At 32.1% G+C, this 17,555-nt stretch overlaps 2 protein-coding genes and 1 long non-coding RNA gene across 14 annotated transcripts in view; 1 reads left to right on the forward strand and 2 right to left on the reverse strand.

Annotated features, from left to right (window-relative positions):
• Positions 1–5,421, reverse strand: part of LOC111422454 (NDT-like domain-containg protein raw) — a 38,028-nt gene extending 32,607 nt beyond the window's left edge. Inside the window, exon 1 of one of the 2 annotated variants that reach the window (XM_071195560.1) lies at positions 4,402–5,421. In XM_071195560.1, the coding sequence (XP_071051661.1) occupies positions 4,402–4,769 (368 nt within the window). In that variant the 5' untranslated portion in view covers positions 4,770–5,421. The remainder of the gene's footprint in view (positions 1–4,401) is intronic. The other variant, XM_071195559.1, reaches the window with a different exon arrangement.
• Positions 5,422–7,770: 2,349 nt separating this feature from the next.
• Positions 7,771–11,535, reverse strand: LOC111417267 (uncharacterized). The gene is made up of 3 exons (XR_002706670.2): positions 10,600–11,535; positions 7,981–10,539; positions 7,771–7,928 (listed from the first exon to the last, which is right to left on the reverse strand). It is a non-coding gene; the product is annotated as an uncharacterized lncRNA (long non-coding RNA).
• Positions 11,536–12,215: 680 nt separating this feature from the next.
• The window catches only part of LOC111417258 (kanadaptin), a 49,871-nt gene continuing 44,531 nt past the window's right edge, over positions 12,216–17,555 (forward strand). For 9 of the 11 annotated variants that reach the window (XR_011640178.1, XR_011640177.1, XR_011640180.1 and 6 more), the window contains exons 1-6: positions 12,216–12,634; positions 12,826–12,984; positions 13,175–13,334; positions 15,393–15,484; positions 15,982–16,407; positions 16,460–16,598. Coding sequence is in view for 3 of the 11 variants with exons in the window: in XM_071195555.1 (XP_071051656.1) it covers positions 16,046–16,407; positions 16,460–16,598 (501 nt within the window). In the remaining 8 variants the exon portion in view is untranslated. The remainder of the gene's footprint in view (positions 12,635–12,825; positions 12,985–13,174; positions 13,335–15,392; positions 15,485–15,981; positions 16,408–16,459; positions 16,599–17,555) is intronic. The other 2 variants (XR_011640179.1, XR_011640182.1) reach the window with 2 other exon arrangements.

Below are 17,555 nucleotides of genomic sequence, written 5' to 3' on the forward strand. Positions count from 1 at the left end.
CCGAGGTCGCTTGCGGCCGAGGCAGTACATCGATATCATGTTGATAAGAAAATCAACAATTCTTAAGCCTTGTTTTCGTAAGGACACAACATGTCGGTCGACTTGTCGGTTATAACGTAAACGAAATGCATTTCTTGTCGGGACAATAAAATGACATGTCGGTGTCGGATACAAAAAATGAACCGCACATGTCGGGTCACCGTTCATTTGCCCCTACGTAAACAGTCGTTAATTTGTGTTGTGATCAAATATTATGTTGGGAATCCATGTTGCAAGTCATTTCAATAAAAAAAAAAGGTTTACTTTCTGCCAACACCAAGAAAGCTGACACTACTTGTTCGACTTGATCGTCTGCCATCTTGATGCTAACTGCAGAGTTCAATTTTCAGATCGTTTCCACGACATGTCGGTTGCCGACAAGTAACTACGTAAACACACGTTAATTTTGACAACTTGTCGCCCAACAAACATGTCGGGCCGACAAGTCGGCCGAATTTGTCCTTACGAAAACGTACCTTTAATGATACTCATAGTAATTAAGCCGAGGCAGTACATCGATATCATGTTGATAAGAACATCAATAGTTCTTAACGATACTCATAGTAATTTAGCCGAGGTCGCTTGCGGCTGAGGCAGTACATCGATACCATGTTGATAAGAAAATCAATAGTTCTTAACGATACTCGTAATAATTTAGCCGAGGTCGCTTGCGGCCGAGGCGCTACATTGATATCATGTCCATAAGAAAATCAACAATTCTCCACGATATTTATAGTAATTAAGCCGAGGTCGCTTGCGGCCGAGGCGCTACAATGACATCCTGTCGATTTCTTATCGACAGTTCTCAACGATATACAACATCGATATCATGTCCATAAGAAAATCAACTATTCTCAACGATATTTATAGTAATTAAGCCGAGGTCGCTTGCGGCCGAGGCGCTACAATAATATCATGTCGATTTCTTATCGACAGTTCTCAACGATATTTAGAATAACTAAGCCGAGGTCGATTGCGGCCAAGGCGCTACATCGACTACATGGTGATAAGAAAGTCAACAATTCTTAACAATACTCATAGTAATTTAGCCGAGGTCGCTTGCGGCCGAGGCGCTACATTAATATCATGGCGATTTCTTGTAGATAGTTTTCAACGACATTTATAGTAATTAAGCCGAGGTTGATTGCGGCCGAGGCGCTACATCGATATCATGTCAAAAGAAAATCAACAGTTCTCAACTATATTTATAGTAATTAAGCCGAGGTCACTTGCGGCCGAGGCGGTACATCGATATCATGTCGATAAGAAAATCAACAATTCTCCACGATATTTATAGTAATTAAGCCAAGGTCGCTTGCGGCCGAGGCGTGCGTTACATCGATATTATGTCGATAAGAAAATCATCAGTTCTCACCGATACGCATAGTAATTATACCGATACGAAAGTTAACAATTGTCAATGACATTGATCTTAACTAAGACGAGGTCACTTGCGATAACATCCTTAAAACTTATCGCCTTCCATAACAGTACAATATCAATGAAATGCCTCGGCCGCAAGTAACCTCGGTTTATTTATAAATATTGTTGAAAATTGTTATCTTTCGTATTAGTATAATATTGATTTGCTGCCTCGGTTGCAAGCAACCTCGGCTTACCTATATTTAATATTGTTGAAAATTGTTATCTTTTGTATCAGTATAATATCGATGTATTGTCTCAACCGCAAGCGATCTCGGCTTAATTATGATAAACATCCTTAAAAATTGTTACCTTTCAAATCAGTACAATATCAATGAACTGCCCCGGTCGCAAGCGACCTCGGTTTACCTATAATAAATACTGTTTAAAACTTGTTGCCCTTCACATCAGTATAATATGAAAGAACTGCCTCGGTCGCAAGCGACCTCGGCTTAATTATGATAAACATCATTGAAAATTGTTATCTTTTGTATTGATATAATATTGATCTGCTGCCTCGGCCGCAAGCGACCTCGGTTTAATTATGATAAACATCATTGAAAATTGTTATCTTTCGTATTTGTATAACATTGATCTGCTGCCTCGGCCGCAAGCGACCTCGGTTTATTTATAATAAATATTGTTGAAAATTGTTATCTTTCGTACTAGTATAATATTGATCTGCTGCCTCGGCCGCAAGCGACTTCGGCTTATTTATAATAAATATTTTTGAAAATTGTTATCTTTCGTATTGATATAATATTGATCTGCTGCCTCGGCCGCAAGCGACCTCGGTTTAATTATGATAAACATCATTGAAAATTGTTATCTTTCGTATTTGTATAATATTGATCTGCTGCCTCGGCCGCAAGCGATCTCGGGTTATTTATAATAAATATTGTTGAAAATTGTTATCTTTCGTATTAGTATAATATTGATCTGCTGCCTCGGCCGCAAGCGACCTCGGCTTATTTATAATAAATATTTTTGAAAATTGCTATCTTTCCTATTGATATAATATTGATCTGCTGCCTCGGCCGCAAGCGACCTCGGCTTATTTATAATAAATATTTTTGAAAATTGTTATCTTTCGTATTGATATAATATTGATCTGCTGCCTCGGCCGCAAGCGACCTCGGTTTAATTATGATAAACATCATTGAAAATTGTTATCTTTCGTATTTGTATAATATTGATCTGCTGCCTCGGCCGCAAGCGACCTCGGGTTATTTATAATAAATATTGTTGAAAATTGTTATCTTTCGTACTAGTATAATATTGATCTGCTGCCTCGGCCGCAAGCGACCTCGGCTTATTTATAATAAATATTTTTGAAAATTGCTATCTTTCCTATTGATATAATATTGATCTGCTGCCTCGGCCGCAAGCGACCTCGGCTTATTTATAATAAATGTTGTTAAAAATTGTTATCTTTCGTATTGGTATAACATTGATCTGCTGCCTCGGCCGCAAGCGACCTCGGAAAATGTGACTTACTATTGATGACAGTATTTTTATATAAATGAACGACAATTAATGTGTAATTAATAACAAAGCTGATATAGATAATAACATTGTTTATATGTATGTTAAGATAAAGGCTATAAAAATAAAACAATAAAGAAATTGAAAAAGTTAATACTTAGTTTGTCAAAAAAATTAAAGAAAAATTGTTATAGGTTATGATATCATCACTAATTTTAGTACATTTTAACGATAAGTTATTATGGACACGGAATATTATCTGATCGTTTTTATTGACGAGACAATCCACGTTCAGAAATTACATACAAACTCATCTCTACATCCAAATGAAATGAATGAGTTTGTTTACTGTATTACTAGAATAGAGATGGATCTTCTCGCATTAAAAATTATTACGTGGGGCGTAGAAAGTGCACGGGAATCTAAAAATAGCTAACACGGGCCCCGTGTGCGATTCGCGAATTGCCCAAACAACAACCGAGTTTCAATTACGTCATCTGTATTAATGGAATATTGTATGTGTATAAAAATTAACGTTTAACTACATAACATACATAAATTTAATTTGATTCACAATCAATTTGGATCAAGTTTAATCAACTTACTGATTGTGGATGATTTAAATTGACATAAATTGATGATAATATTTTATTGAGATTTCTTTCTAGATATTTATCGTGCTCGAGATAAAACGATAACAATTAAAAAAATACAATTTGACACTGACGTTTAACTTTGACGTTTTAGCGCCAACTGCAAAAAAATTAAATAAATAAAAAAATGACAGAATTTTTTTAGGTTATGTTATATTTAATCGTTAAATTCGGTTTGAAGGTGATGTTTCGTTTTTGGGCAGGTGTAAATTGCAAATTTGAATTAACTAGGACAAGGTTGGCAAAAATTGCACAAAAAATTTAATTTTCAAAAGTTCCAAATCAACAAAAACATCGCAAATTTATTCAGTATTTCCATATTAACTTTAAGAAAACTCTTTAAGTCTCGTTTAATATCCAGTTTGCCTACGCATGTTCGAACCGGCACTTTTCTGGGGATACATTACGTAAGTTTCTCTCTCTTTCTTTACACCGGTACCAACACCGGCCAATTGGAAAGTTAAATAAGTGCTATGTAAAGTAGTTTTAACTAGAATTTAGAAGGAATTAGTAGATACTCATTATACTTAAACTTTTTTTTTTATTTTGAGGTTAGAACAATAAATTCAATGTCTTGGCATTGTTAGGCATGCTAAAGGTCACGTGAAGCTGAATCAGTTGACCCCTTCGCATTATTATTATTGTTTTTTAAGTCCGGAAGACATTCAAATTCTTGCATATTTTTTAAATAATTTAATAATTTATAATTGAAATTTTTGATTTATGAATTGACGTTTAAATTTGACATTTAGTAGTTTTAGTGCCAACATTTAAAAATGAAAATTTATTAAATAAATCTTACCTTGTAAAAGTTCCTATGATAAAATTATCCCAAAATCCATTATTATTTGAAGTTGTCGATGAACATTGAGATGTTGACGATGATAATGTTGTCGAAGAAGAAGAACTTGAAGATGCCGAATTATTATTATTGTTGTTGTTGTTTGAAGTTGAAGAATAATTATTTCTATAATAATTCTTATTTTGATGGTGATGAATTCGATTATGTTTATTACTAGAGGTTGCGCTACAGTTATTATTAACAGAGTTGTTCCTATTTCCGGATTGTTGTTGTCTTCCTTTAGTTTTCTTAAAAAGATTTGTAGCGGCCGTTCTAAACCTTTTCAATTTCAGATCGTTTCCATGTCCGGACATCACAAAGCTTTCCATCTTCCAAAATATTTCAAGTCAACATCTCGTTCATTATTTTTAACGATTAAAATATTAGCGTTTTATTAAAAAATTTTAAAAATTTCTTCGTGTCACCAAAAATTAAATTCAAATTTATCTTCAAAATCAAACACAACATTTTTAAAACAATCTTATTTCTTCTTATTTCTTTGCCTCTTTTTGTTTTAGTTAATTTTGTTATTTATTTTTATCTAACTGGATAAATAATAAATACGCGTGCCATTTTCGCGCGCATTTCTTATTCGCGAAAACGTTCCAAAAAGTAAAACAACGTCGTCCTTTAAAGAGAGAGATGAGGATAAAAGAAAATGAAAAAAAAATTCGTTGTAAACGGAACGTTACGCGGATAGCGACGATTTCGCGGGGACTAAAATACTATTTAGTCGGTAAGTCGACGGCCAAAGTGCTGTGCCGTTCATGTCTCTCCCACCAGTATGGGGCGCGCGCCGAACGGTTTTATCTTTTTATAACGTTCCCCCATCGTTGATTCTCCGTTCTCCGTTCGTGTCTAACAGCCTCAAAGAACGCTACTTGCATGTGAGACAGAAAAACGACAAAACGAACGGTTTACGTCATCGATATATTGGTGGTTTATCGTTCGCACTTATATTAAAACTTTATCTACTTTTTACAAAATTTTCTTTCTTTTATTCTTACTTTAGATTTATTTTTTTGACAAAAAAAATCGCTTAAAATTTAATTAATCTTATCTTATTAACATAAGAATTAAATTTGACGTATGATTTGACGTTTCTAAGAATTTTCAAATTATACCAACCTCAAAAAATTAAAATTCCCAATAACAAAAACTACTTTTTCGATTCTTTTTAGAAACTTTTTGTAATTAAAAATAATAAAAGGCATCGATAGAAAGTCAACAATTATCAAGGATATTTATTACAATTAAGCCGAGGCGCTACATCGATATTGAATCGATAGAAAATCAATAATTTTCAACAATACAGGGTGTTTCATAATATATGCGCAGGACTTCAAGATGTGATGGCTTATCCAAAAGTTTGGAAAAAGTTTCTATCAACTCCCTCTAAAATATTCGTTTTTTGCGAAAATCAACAATTAAGTTTGGGAAATCCAACGGTTTGGGTATTCGTCGTCCAAGTATTGGCGAGCAACCAAACTAAAGTGGGCCGGAGCTTCATCATGCATAAAATACATGTTTTGTCTTACTTGAAGCGGTACATCTTCCACCAGTTCCGGTAGTACTTCTTCTACATATTGTCAATAATCTGCACCGTTTAATCTGTTAGGTAAAAAATGTGGGCCTATCAAATGATCACCGACGATGGCAGCCCAAACATATACGAAAAATTGTTGCTGATGATGGCCTTCTGCAATTTTATATAGATTTTCTTTTGCCCATACGTGGGTATTATAAAAATTGAAAATACCATCCATCGGTAAACAGAACTTCGGCTCCAAACTCAGGATTTTGAGCTATTTTGTCTTGCATCCATGTACAAAAAGCCAATCTTAGCAATAAGACTTGTACTCTTTGGATATGGTAGGGATACAAAAGTTTCCTTTTCAAAACTCTCCTTTCAAAACTGTCGAGTGAGATAGATTTAAGTTGTGAGCAATTTTTCTGGTAGTTGTGGTCGGATTTTCATCAATTTCTTAGTTCTACTTGGGGATTTGCAACATCCATAAATCGCCGATTATCAACAGTATTCCTCCATTTTCCCATAGTCGTTGGTGAATGCGTAGAAACAAGTTATGGTGTGGTACTGGGCGATCAGGATATCTTTCTTGCTTCTGCCGAATTACCGCATGCCATTCCGTAAAGGTAATGCCTTTCGCACATTTCAGCGGTTGTGTATGTATTGTTATTTTGACAAGAGGTAGCTTTTGTTATAAAATTTAAAGCCTACTTATAAAAAATTATACAACTTCTTACACAAACGCTAAAATGCAACTTTTGTATCTAGCTTGCTTTTGTTACTTGTTCTAACGTTTCCATAAACTTTGTTTGATTGTAAAATAAAATTTTTATTTCAAAAAATTGACCATTTTTTTCAACATAAAAATTGATTTTTCTAGAAAACTGTCAACTTTAAAGCTCATGACCTACAATACCTTTTTTGTGTAGAAAACATTGACGGTTAAAATGAGCGTCTCAAAACCATACTTTTTCCAGTGGCGTAGAAGTTGGGGAGAAAAACAACCACTACCCCTTCAAAATCTTCACCAATTATGACTTTAAAAAAATTTTTTCTCGCACAAAACTTTGCTAATTAAGAGTAGAAAATGCTTACAAACGCTGTTTTCTGTGCGATAAACGGTTCCGGAGATATTCGCAAAAAACGTTTTTTTTTATTAAATTTCAACACCCTGTATCTCGAAAAGGTAAGTTGATAGAAACTTTTTTTTCAAATTTTTGGACAAACTATCACATCCTGAACTCCTGCGCATTTATTATGAAACACCCTGTATTTACAATAGGTAAACCGAGGTTGCTTGCGGCCGAAGCGCTACATCACTCCTGCACAGTCTACAAGGATTTGTTATTTATTTAAGCCGAGGTCGCTTGCGACAATATCCTTAAAAGTTGTTGCCTTTTATTTCAGTATATCATTGAACTGCCTCGGCCACAGGCGACCTCGGCTTAATTATGATAAACATCCTTAAGAAGTGTTGCCTTTCATGTCAGTATAATATCAAAGAACTGCCTCGGCCGCAAGCGACCTCGGCTTAATTATGATAAACATCATTGAAAATTATAAGTACGAAGGCTTTCACGGCCGGTGTGAATTAAACTAAGATTAGAACTAAAACTAGAACTAACACTAGAAACTTTCGGGTTTTGCCGTGCGTCTTTGAATAAAAGGTTTGACGTTTCGGATGCCATGTTGCAACCTTCTTCAGAAACTGGTTCGAAGTGACACTTCGTGTCTTATAAAAACTTATAAAAAATTAATAAAACACTTCGTGTCACTTCGAACCAGTTTCTGAAGAAGGTTGCAACATGGCATCCGAAACGTCAAACCTTTTATTCAAAGACGCACGGCAAAACCCGAAAGTTTCTAGTGTTAGTTCTAGTTCTAATCTTAGTTTAATCATTGAAAATTGTTATCTTTCGTATTTGTATAATATTGATCTGGTGCCTCGGCCGCAAGCGACCTCGGCTTATTTATAATAAAAATTGTTGAAAATTGTTATCTGTCGTATTGACCTCATGAAGGTTTGATGAAAACTATGATTCATACTATAAATAAACTTTATCCAATGCCATCTTCAATTTCAAGCGATTATCAACTTTTGATTTTCAAATTGCTCGGTGTGTTTTTCTTCACGCTATTGGATAGAGATTCCTTTTTTGAATCCATTAATGTATAATACATCAACATTAATTATGTTAGTTTCCTAACATTCTCTTAAAGTTACTTGTGTTATACTGTAGTGTGCCATGGGAAAAAATAAAAAAACAACTTATAAGCATTTAATGATTGTTATCAGTCTTGCGCGTTATTTTTTTCCATGACACACTACAGTATTACAGAAGTCACTAAGACAGACAATGTTTGGAAAATGTTTTTTTTATTGTTTTTCTCTGCTAAAATTACAATTAATGTTAATGTATTGTACATCATTGGGTTCAGAAAAAAATCTTAATCCAATAACGTGAAGAAAAACATACCGAGCGATTTGAGAATCAAAAGTTGATAATCGCTTGAAATTGAAGTTGGCATTGGAAAATGTTTATTTGTAGCATGAATCATAGCATTCATCAAACCATTTCATTTGATACCTCGTTCATGAGAATCAGAAGGTAAATAACAGAGTTACAGCTTGGGGTGTTTTTTGTGTGACCCCCTGTATATATTTTCCAGTCCAGTCAGACTGTCTACGTCATCTTTTAGATGACATGCGACTATTAGAGTGTTAATAATTATGAATTATGATAAATGTTGAAAATTGTTGCATTTCATATCAGTACAATATCAATGAACTGCTTCGGCCGCAAGCGAGTTCGTCATACCTATATTAAATATTGTTGAAAATTGTCGCTTTTCATATCAGTACAATATCAATAGACTGCCTCGGCCGCAAGCGACCTCGGCTTACCTATAATAAATATGGTTAAAAATTGTTGCCTTTCATATCAGTATAATATCAATGAACTGCCTCGGCCGCAAGCGACCTCGGCTTACCTATATTAAATATTGTTGAAAATTGTTGCCTTTCATATCAGTACAATATCAATAAACTGCCTCGGCCGCAAGCGACCTCGGCTTACCTATAATAAATATGATTAAAAATTGTTGCCTTTCATATCAATATAATATCAATGAACTGCCTCGGCCGCAAGCGACCTCGGCTTACCTATATTAAATATTGTTGAAAATTGTTGCTTTTCATATCAGTACAATATCAATAGACTGCCTCGGCCGCAAGCGACCTCGGCTTACCTATAATAAATATGGTTAAAAATTGTTGCCTTTCATATCAGTATAATATCAATGAACTGCCTCGGCCGCAAGCGACCTCGGCTTACCTATATTAAATATTGTTGAAAATTGTTGCCTTTCATATCAGTACAATATCAATAGACTGCCTCGGCCGCAAGCGACCTCGGCTTACCTATAATAAATATTGTTAAAAATTGTTACCTTTCATATCAGTATAATATCAATGAACTGCCTCGGCCGCAAGCGACCTCGGCTTACCTATATTAAATATTGTTGAAAATTGTTGCCTTTCATATATCAATACAATATTAACGGACTGCCTCGGCCGCAAGCGACCTCGGCTTAATTAATCTAAACATCTTTGAAAATGTGACACCAATACTGTAAAAAAAATCTTGAATTTCATTGTCATTTAAATTTGACATTTCTAAATATTTTTTAGTACCAACCCTAAAAAGTTAAATTTCCTAAATAAAAAGAAATTTAACTGAATTATAAATTTTAATGATGTTATTTGTATGATTCAACAAAACTTAACATGTAGAATGAATAGAGTAAGTTATATTATTAATTCTTTACCTTTCTCAATGCATTTAAAGTTCCGCAATGAACCAAAGAACTTGACGTCACCTTTCAGAAGATTACTAACGGTCATTCTGAGTGTGTCACATCGTCGGTAGTCGATAATAATTTTCCTTTGTGTTTTTACCGCGATGTTCTCATTAACCAGGATGATCGCTACCTTTTTTTATGTATGAAAGCCATGACGACATCGCTTCAAGCAAGAATATCAAATTAAAATCCGCTTGTATTCCTCGAAATTACAAACCAATCTGTGATGGCATTAATCAAAATAGATTTTTATTTACTCTTAGCTTTCTGGTAAATGCGTTACATTTTTATTTAGTTAATATTCGAAAAGGATCCGACTTTTCCGAGAAGTTCCTTTACTTTTTAATAATTTGCATTTTAAAAAAGTCATCGCACGATTTCAAAATGAATAAAGAAATAAAGAGAAGTATCAGTTCTAAATATATCAATGACTTGTGTTGACTTCCAACTCTCCCTCCAAAGAAGTCTCCGACTCTTTTCCGATGCTTCTCTCACTTTCACTGGTTCTCTTTGTGCCCCAGCGTTGCCTTTAGGTTTTTGTTACAACAACAGAGCCAGAAGTCGACGTCGGGTTACAACCTTACGAAGTCAAGGTTTTTTTAAGTTCTTTTTGTCAGTGACCTTGTCATTGAAATGAAAAAAACCTATTCGAAACGATTTCTTTATAAAACATTATTTTTTAACTCCAATATAGATGTTTTTAAGTCTCTCTATAAACAGGATGGTAAAAAAAGGCGTTTGCATGATATAATTCTTAAAAATACACTCACTCAATCGACGTTTGACGTTGTACTCGGTGTATATCTCCTATTGTAACGTTTTATAAAACGTTCTTAAAACGTACGACGTTGTTATTTATTAATAAATATGATCTGGTTGTTCATATTAATGTTAAAAAAATTATTTTATAATATAAGTAGGTGTCAAATTGACATTTCATAAACTTGACGTTTAGTATTTTTAATTAGTGCCAACCTAAAATTATTTATAAATAAATTTTATAACAAAATTGTTAATTAATGACCACGATATTGTTCAAATTGTTTCTAATGCGATTAACAAACGATAAATCTCTACAATAACCATTTATTAGAAGCGCAACTTCTCAGTTTTCGCATCTACGACAATAAACTTAATAAAGTTTAAGTTTATGGCTTACTCCTTCTAATGACGTGTTATTGTTGATTTTATTGCTTTAACGAGTGTGTTAAACATTACGTGCGTACAATCCTTTTTTTTTTTTTTTTCGTTTTATAAAGATCTAGAAAATGATTATTTAAATACGGAAACGATTGCGAGTTTCACGTTTCACCCGAACGAGATCCAATGAAAACGTTTAACCTTCGAATTGTTTTTCAAAAGAGAGGGAGAATTAATAATTACGTAAAATGAAAAAAAAATTATTATTTAAAAAGACGTAATTTGTAACCTATACGATTACATTCGTACGGAGGCGATTTGCAAAACACTTTCACGGGACAAATTTATCGCCCATACTCGAAAACCTACGTCTTAAAACGAAATTCCTTGAATATCTTTAAGACCACCTACTTTTCTAATCTAATTTGAAATTTTAAATCAAATTTGAAATTTATTCCCCCATCTATCGGCGTTTATTTGAATTATTAAATTAAAGCGATCTCTACTAGATGGCACCATTTTATTTAAACACTAATTTTTATTAATAACAAATTTATTAATTCTAATTATTAAAATTTAAACAAACTCTGGGACAACTAGCAAATTTAAACTTATTGGAAATTTTATATCCATCTAACGCTAATAAACCCTGATGCTTCCACTCATCCGATCCATCACAACAATCACAAACACGATCGTTTACTTTATCCGAAGGAATTTTTCGTGGATATTTCCCATATTTTCCTCTAAATAAACAATAAAATTCTCCGTTCCCGCAAGCATTCGTCCCCGGCTCATCACTCCCATCCGAGCAATCACAATAATCGTCGTTAATCTTATCGTAACTAATTAATTCACCACTCTTTATACACTGGAATATCACATCATCGTTTTTTTCGTAAAAATGCTGCAATTTTGGGTCAATCCCCATCACTATCACTCCGAGATTTTCGTAATTTGGCCGTTGCGGTTCAGTAATTTGCCAAAAAACGGCTATTTGATAGAAAACGTAGATAATCGAACCGATTATTGTTAACGTTAGGGCGTACGTTAATTTTTTTCGATAAATATGAACGTAAATAAACTTACTCATTTGAAATGTTTTGATTTTTGAGATATAACCTTAAAAATCAGCTGATTAGAATCAATTAATGCAAAATGACAGAAAGGGTAGGTAACCTAAAAGATTTCTTTTTCGATTTAAAGTTGCAATCTTGAAAACATAAATACAAACAAAAAAGTGAGGTTATGTGTATTTGGTTTCATTAAAATCATATTAAAATGGATCAAGGTCCGTTAAGTAAATATACTGTATAATGTTATAAAACTCCATATGGACACTGTTGTTATGAACGTATCCCCCCGCAAAGGCTTTGGTGTGACATCATTGGAAAAATTGATATTTCTATGTTTTATATACAGTATATTTCACTAAAAAGAAGCAATATACAACAATATTAAAAGCGAAATATTAACGGTTATAATTTTATTATTGTTAGGTTATCCAACTTGTCTCGGTTACCATGGTGATTAAGATCCAAATATTGCAGGTGTTTGTCAAAATTGAAATTGAATTTAAGTTTTTTTAAGGAAAAAGTCTTATTTAATTGGTTTAAAAGGCTGTATTTAACTCAAAATTGGTTTATCTAGGATATTATAAACAAGGTAAATGGATTAAATAAAAAAAAAAGATATTTTTAATTTATTTCTCTTAATTAGAATCGATTTAAATGAACTACAATTAACGAATTTGTTATGAATGCGAGATAATCGTAAAGAATTCGAATTGTTTTAAAATTAATAAAAATTAGGTTAGAATTGATAAAAAAATTGGAATAAAATTTTATTATTTTAAGGTTATTCAACTTGACTTGGTTACCATGGTGATTAAGATCCAAATATTGCAGGTGCTTGTCAAAATGAATTTAAGTTTTTTTAAGGAAAAAGTCTTATTTAATTGGTTTAAAAGGCTGTATTTAACTCAAAATTGGTTTATCTAGGATGTTATAAACAAGGTAAGTGGATTAAATCAAAAAAAAGATATTTTTAATTTATTTCTCTTAATTAGAATCGATTTAAATGAACTACAATTAACGAATTTGTTATGAATGCGAGATAATCGTCAAGAATTCGAATTGTTTTAAAATTAATAAAAATTAGGTTAGGATTGATAAAAAAGTCGGAATAAAATTTTATTATTTTAAGGTTATCCAACTTGACTTGGTTACCATGGTGATTAAGATCCAAATATTGCAGGTGCTTGTCAAAATTGAATTTAAGTTTTTTTAAGGAAAAAGTCTTATTTAATTGGTTTAAAAGGCTGTATTTAACTCAAAATTGATTTATCTAGGATGTTATAAACAAGGTAAGTGGATTAAATCAAAAAAAAGATATTTTTAATTTATTTCTCTTAATTAGAATCGATTTAAATGAACTACAATTAACGAATTTGTTATGAATGCGAGATAATCGTAAAGAATTCGAATTGTTTTAAAATTAATAAAAATTAGGTTAGAATTGATAAAAAAATCGGAATAAAATTTTATTATTTTAAGGTTATCCAACTTGACTCGGTTACCATGGTGATTAAGATCCAAATATTGCAGTTGCTTGTCGAATGATTCTAGTTCTAGGTCTAGTGTTAGTTTTAGTTTAATTCAATAAAAATATGCAAAATAGTGATAAATCTTATAAATAATAACGAAAAACTTTATTTTTTGATCTAAAAGCTTAATTAAACGAATAATTTTTCCTTTATAATCCGCCATTTTGTTATTATTATCAAATTTGATTAATCCAACATCGTATTCATAATCTAAATTAAATTCTCTTTAAAACGAGCCCAAACTCGATGGGATTATCTTAAAAGATAACAAACTTCTGATTGTCACTTTTTTGAGGTTATATCAAAATTAAATGTTGAATATCTCGGGTGCTTTTTAAGATAATTGGGTCGAGTTTGGACTCAATTTGAAGCATTCTTAATTCCCCGCACGATCGTGAATAAATAAAAACCTAACCTCACTTTATAAACGTCAAATTAATATTATTTGATTTTTTTCCGCCATCTTGATTAATAATTTTAATTAAATAATAGCGAAATTCTATATTTTTACTTAAAAGTCCCCCGCGAACTTAATTTCGTTCAAATCGAATTATTTTTCATTGAATTATCCGCCATTTTGTCTTTATTTTGACAGAATTTAATTAAACCAACATCGTATTCGTAATCTATATTAAATTCTCTTTAAAACGAGCCCAAACTCGGTCGAGTTATCTTAAAAGACACGATTGTCACTTTTTTGAGGTTATGTCAAAATTAAATGTTGAATATCTCGGGTGCTTTTTAAGATAATTGGGTCGTGTTTGGACTCGATTTAAAGGATTTTTAATTCCCCACCCGATTATGAATAAAAAAAGAACCTAACCTCACGTTGTAAACGTCAAATTGATATTGTTTCATATTTTTCGCCATCTTGATTAATAGTTTTAATTAAATAATAATAAAATTCTTTATTATTAGATCTAAAAATACCCGGTGAATTTAATTTCGTTGGAATCGAATCATTTTTCTTAAATCATTTTTCATTTTGTTTTTATTACTATCGAATTTGATTAATCTAACATCGTATTCGTAATCTACATTAAATTCCCTTTAAAATGACCCTAAACTCGGTCGAGTTATCTTAAAAAACAACATACACCACCAACTTCCGGTTGTCACTTTTTTGAGGTTATATCAAAATTAAATGTTGAATATCTCGGATGTTTTTTAAAATAATTAGGTCGTGTTTGGACTCGATTTAAACGATTTTTAATTCCCCACCCGATTATGAATAAAAAAAAGAACCTAACCTCACGTTGTAAACGTCAAATTGATATTGTTTCATATTTTTCGCCATCTTGATTAATAGTTTTAATTAAATAATAATAAAATTCTTTATTTCTAGATCTAAAAATACCCGGTGAATTTAATTTCGTTGGAATCGAATCATTTTTCTTAAATCATCTTCCATTTTGTTTTTGTTACTATCGAATTTGATTAATCTAACGTCGTATTCGTAATCTACATTAAATTCCCTTTAAAATGAGCCTAAACTCGGTCGAGTTATCTTAAAAAACAACATACACCACCAACTTCCGGTTGTCACTTTTTTGAGGTTATATCAAAATTAAATGTGGGATATCTCGGGTGGTTTTTAAGATAATTGGGTGGTGTTTGGACTCAAATTAAAGGATTTTTAATTTCTCACGTGATTATGCACAAAGATAAAACCTAACCTAACTTTGTAAACGTCAAATTAATTTTATTCGTTATTATTAGGCATTTTAACGCAACGTTTTGTTTTTATTTTTATTTATTGACTTATTTTTGCAGTAAACTTGGTACACTCCTAACGAATACCAAATTTGTTTTTTCTAGCTTAATGTATTACGAAGATATTGAACTTTTTGAAAACTTAAGAGCCAACTTTGAAGGCCTATAACTCCTGAGGTGTACAGCTTAGTATAGAGGTAAGTTACGTTAAATCATCTTAATTTATTGTCCTCTACATGTCCCTGCTATGTGTCGGTTCTTATGTGAATCACCTGTATATACTATATTCCATACATAATGACCACCTGTATATTATACTTTATACATAAAGAAGGAAGAAAGAGTAATTAATTCACACTCTTTATATATTGGAATATCACATCATCGTTCTTTTCGTAAAAATGCTGCAAATTTTGGGGTCAATCCCCATCACTATTACTCCGAGATTTTCGTAATTTGTCCATTGCGGTTTAGTAATTTGCCAAAAAACGGCTATTTGGTAGAAAACGTAGTTAATCGAACCAATTATTCTTAACGTTACGGCGTACGTTAATTTTTTTCGATAAATATGAACGTAAATAAACTTATTAATTTGAAATGTTTTGATTTCTTAAAAATCAGCTGATTAAAATCAATTAAAACGAGATGACAGGAAGGGTAGGTAACCTAAAAGTTTTTTTTTTTCGATTTAAAGTTGTAATCTTGACAACATAAATACAAACAAAAAAGTGAGGTTATGTGTATTTGGTTTAATAAAAATGGAAAAAGAAAGCTTTAAAAAACCGGTTTTAATAGGGAAAGTGGGAAAATTCCCTAAAAAAGTTATAAATGAAGTTAAAAAAGAAACCCTCAAAAATGAAATAACCGAAAAAGAAGTGATTCAAAAAGAAGATAACCCTATTATCGAGAATACTTCATTAAAGTCACAACCACAAACAGCTGAGTTATCTTATAAAGAACCAGATTGGGGTGGAATCCCCGATTGCGATGATGAATATGTTTTAGAGGTTTTAAAATCGGGACAAATAGTTGAAAGGATTAATTTGATGAAGAAAAGTTTTACGGTTATTGGTAGATTAGATGATTGTGATATAACGATGGCACATCCTACTGTATCAAGGTGGTTTTTTTTATGCCTTTTCCTGTTATTTTTGTTAAAATTTAATTTGTAGATATCACGCGATATTACAATATAGAAAAATAGAATCGGAAGATAACCCAAAAGGATTTTATTTATTTGATTTATCGAGTACTCATGGAACATTTTTAAATAAACAAAAATTAAAACCGAGGGTATATGGAAAAGTTTATGTGAGTATATAAAAAAAATATAAATAAAAATTTGATTATTAGTCCCCATATTTTCCTTCGCTAACATCACTTAAAGCACTTATCGTTTTCGAAATCGCCTCTTCAAACGTTTTCGTTTCACTTTTTGTTTGTCCGTTAAGGGTTTGTAATCGGTTTTGTAAATTTCCTAATTTCTCTTGAACGAGTTTAATTTCCTCTTCGATTTCTTCATCCGTTTTATCGATATTATCCAAATATTCGGGACTGCTCATTTTACTGATATGATCCCTTTGAAATAAAAACTTTATATTTTCAATATCGTTTTTAGCCGAACGTAAAAAAGCCCCGCTCGAATCCAAACGTTGCCGCAACTGTTGAAAGTACTTTTCCGCTTTGTTGTGGTGATCGTCCGCGGCCAATTTCATTTTTGTCGTTTTCTCAATTAACTCTTTTATTCTTTCGTTGGTTTTGTTATCGCCCGGAGGAGAACTCTTTTTTATTGAGCTTTTGTGAACGCTCATGATTTTCGTTTTTTTTTTAATTACGTTCTCAATTTGTCAAAAAAATGTTTGATCAATAAAAGAAAATTAGAACGACTTGATTCATAGAAAATAGCTTGTGTGGCGCCATCTGTTAAGGATCTTTTTAAATTATTAAGCTAAGAACCGAACCACTACAATACAGGTTGGATTGGGTATATAGTATATACAGGGGTGTTTCAGGTTTTTGTAGCAGGACTTTAACAGTCGATAGATCTTTTAAAATTAATACAAAAACTTCATATAAACATAAGTCGACAAACGCTTTATTTTGTAGATACAGGGTGTTCAAATTAAATTTTTACAATGATTTTCATTTAATATTACACGTGTATTTCAACCGCTTCTATTCAAATTTGGTATACGTAGGTTTTCTGAAATGAGAAAGACGATTATGGAGTCCGTTTTACTATAGCCGCTCTGTAATGTATTCTTTACG

This window comes from Onthophagus taurus, chromosome 3 (genome assembly GCF_036711975.1).
Source record: "Onthophagus taurus isolate NC chromosome 3, IU_Otau_3.0, whole genome shotgun sequence".
In the NCBI taxonomy this organism is placed as follows: domain Eukaryota; kingdom Metazoa; phylum Arthropoda; class Insecta; order Coleoptera; family Scarabaeidae; genus Onthophagus; species Onthophagus taurus.